Raw genomic sequence first — 2,471 nt, forward strand, 5'->3', positions numbered from 1 at the left:
AAAGTTAATGACAATTTTTTACGTGGCATAAATGAACAATACGATGCAACAAACAATAACCGTAAGAGCCAAGGCAAGAACTGCGTATCTGACTATGTCCAGAATGAGCAGAGTGCGGTATATTTTGTTTTTAATAACGTCCTGGTACTTTTCCGGCAAAGTCGTCGACTGAAATCAGAAAAACTCGGAGTAGTTCGTTTTCACTGATGATTATTTGCGATAAAAATGTATTCAATATTGAGCGCTCACCTCCTCGATCCAAAACATGGGCACAATCGACTTCCCTACAGCTTCCAAGCTCGTAATATTCCGGACTGACCTCAGCAGCAGGTTGAATTGCACTCTTTTGGCCACCTTCAACGGAGTTCCGCTAGTCTGCAAAAGAAGGCATCGTCTGCGGGCATGCGAAAGCATCGCCAATTTCACTTACTGGTTCCAAAGTAACAAACATGGCATGCTTCGACGGGTCAGGGTTCAAGCCTGCCACCTTGTCCAGATACCTTGAGTCGGCGTACAGCAAATGGGGAAAAGACACCAGGACAGGGGCGCCTTAAAAATATACAACTTAAAAAAACTACTATTGAGCAATATGAAGAATCAGTCTTGGAGTCGGGCGGTTGCAATAAGACCCTATCTTTGCACCTTCAGCAGCCGATACCCATACATGGTTCGCAGAAAGACGAAATTGTCGTCCAGGCCCACTTCCACAGCGCCAGCAGGCTTCACAAACTTCCTAGCTCTATCTGCTGAAGCTGAGCTAGGCTTGATACCTCCAGGCCTTCTACGGGGAGGCCTCATTGGAAGGGGCCGGCGCGTCGTCAGCAACCCATCAGGTCTGTTCGGGCCTGGACCTGGACCCTGTCCAGGTCTTCCTCCTCCGGGCCCTCCTTGAGGTCGTGGAGGCCTTGCGGGCGGCAGAATGGGCGGTAAGGTTTGACTGTTGAATATCCAACTGAAGAAAGAGCCCGGTGCAAAGGTGACCTGCCTTCCTTCTGGAGTTTCGGTGGTTTGCCCAGCTGAACGAAAAGCCAGACGCGGATTTGTAGGCGAACTCTCATTTTTGGCCATCAGGGTCTTGGCCCTTCTGGCTATGCTGCCTAAAGGGATGGAGCTGCTGGCCAGCAAAGGTTCAGAGGGCCGATTTTCTGGCGAAGTCGGAAAAGACCGCATAGTAGTGACTAACGAGTCCTCATTTTCTTCCATGAAGGTGGTCGATTCGCTGGGCTCAGAAGTGGGGCTGCCCTGCTCTGAACCACTCATTAGCGGAATGAAGTGGTGGATGGAGTGTTTGTTGAAAGGAAGCTGGGGAAACGCCTCCTTGTTCACAGGGACAGAATAATGTATGGAAACTTTTGAAAATGGCAACTGCTTCTCCGCTCTAGACTGCTGGGGTGGATCTTTTGCAAGGCTGGGCAACGCCGGAAAGTGGTACCCATCGCCCTCTTCCTCCACTGATATTTCATTATTGGTGCCATTAGCAGGCTTGGCCGGTCCCGAGGGTTCCTCCGGGCAGTCCTGGACATACTGGGTGGTGTTCTGGGCGCAGTACAACGGATAGACCACCCAGGCATTAAACCCGTTTCCCGATATGCGTTTGTGTTCTCTGAAGATTCTTCGCGCGCATTGGAGGTCGTCCCCGATGTCGTCATCGCGGAATTTTTCGCAGGGGGAGTTGCAACCATATCCATCCCCTGGGGGCGAACACCTGAAATTAGAAAGGTATTTTTTGGTTTTGTACCAGGTGGTTCCTCATAAGTCGGGCATGCTCTCTTTATAGCGGGAAACTTGAGTGGTGCAGTTCATGCCGAGATGCTTCGGAATAGGATTGAGCCCTTAATTATTCAAAAAGTGGAAAACCAGACAGGCATTCAAGGAAACTTGTTTTGAAACGATTTACTACATTTTAAAGAAGACGGTGGTTGGATGATCATTATCCAAATAAATGGAGTGGTGGACGAGGCCCTATTGAGTGGCCACCACGATCTCCAGACCTAACGCCATTTGACTTTTTCCTCTGGAGACACCAACAATTTTTAAATATCGTAGGAGGTGTCCACTTATGAGGAAACACTATGTACCTTTCAAATAAAATTGTTTCTATCATGAGAGGTCATTTGAAAAAATCAAACTTAACTCCTGCTTAATCTTACTAGATTTGCGGTTCGAATTAGCGTAATGTTAAGTCAACTGTGTCTATACAGTTAAACCTTCACCCAATCAATCAATCAATCCACTTTGAGCCGATGCAATTAATTAAAAGCAGCGAAATCCAACATTTCCCGTTAGCGATTCGAAGAATAATCGAATGCTAAGGTTCAATAACGAATCAATTAGCATCTGTTTATGATAAGATGATTAGGGGAGAGTCGGCTACCATGAGATTTTGCAATAACTGAAAACATCTGTTAGCTTGTTTTGGGTATTACTAGCACAGTGTTGCTTTGGTGTAGGCCTGGGTAACACTGGGTTGA

General features: G+C 47.3%; 2 protein-coding genes across 2 annotated transcripts in view; both read right to left on the minus strand.

Moving 5' to 3' along the window:
* The window catches only part of LOC109544740 (sensory neuron membrane protein 2), a 9,741-nt gene continuing 7,270 nt past the window's right edge, over window positions 1–2,471 (minus strand). Inside the window, exons 7-9 of the mRNA XM_048669377.1 lie at window positions 431–549; window positions 250–375; window positions 1–168 (exon numbers count right to left, since the gene is read on the minus strand). Coding sequence (XP_048525334.1) covers window positions 19–168; window positions 250–375; window positions 431–549 — 395 coding nt within the window. The 3' untranslated portion in view covers window positions 1–18. The remainder of the gene's footprint in view (window positions 169–249; window positions 376–430; window positions 550–2,471) is intronic.
* LOC125505487 overlaps window positions 547–2,471 on the minus strand; it is a 4,615-nt gene continuing 2,690 nt past the window's right edge. The window contains exon 2 of the mRNA XM_048669378.1: window positions 547–1,705. Within this exon, the coding sequence (XP_048525335.1) occupies window positions 631–1,705 (1,075 nt within the window). The 3' untranslated portion in view covers window positions 547–630. The remainder of the gene's footprint in view (window positions 1,706–2,471) is intronic.

This window comes from Dendroctonus ponderosae, unplaced genomic scaffold (assembly GCF_020466585.1).
Source record: "Dendroctonus ponderosae isolate FM_Combo_2020 unplaced genomic scaffold, Dpon_F_20191213v2 Dpon_F_20191213_8, whole genome shotgun sequence".
Lineage (NCBI taxonomy): Eukaryota > Metazoa > Arthropoda > Insecta > Coleoptera > Curculionidae > Dendroctonus > Dendroctonus ponderosae.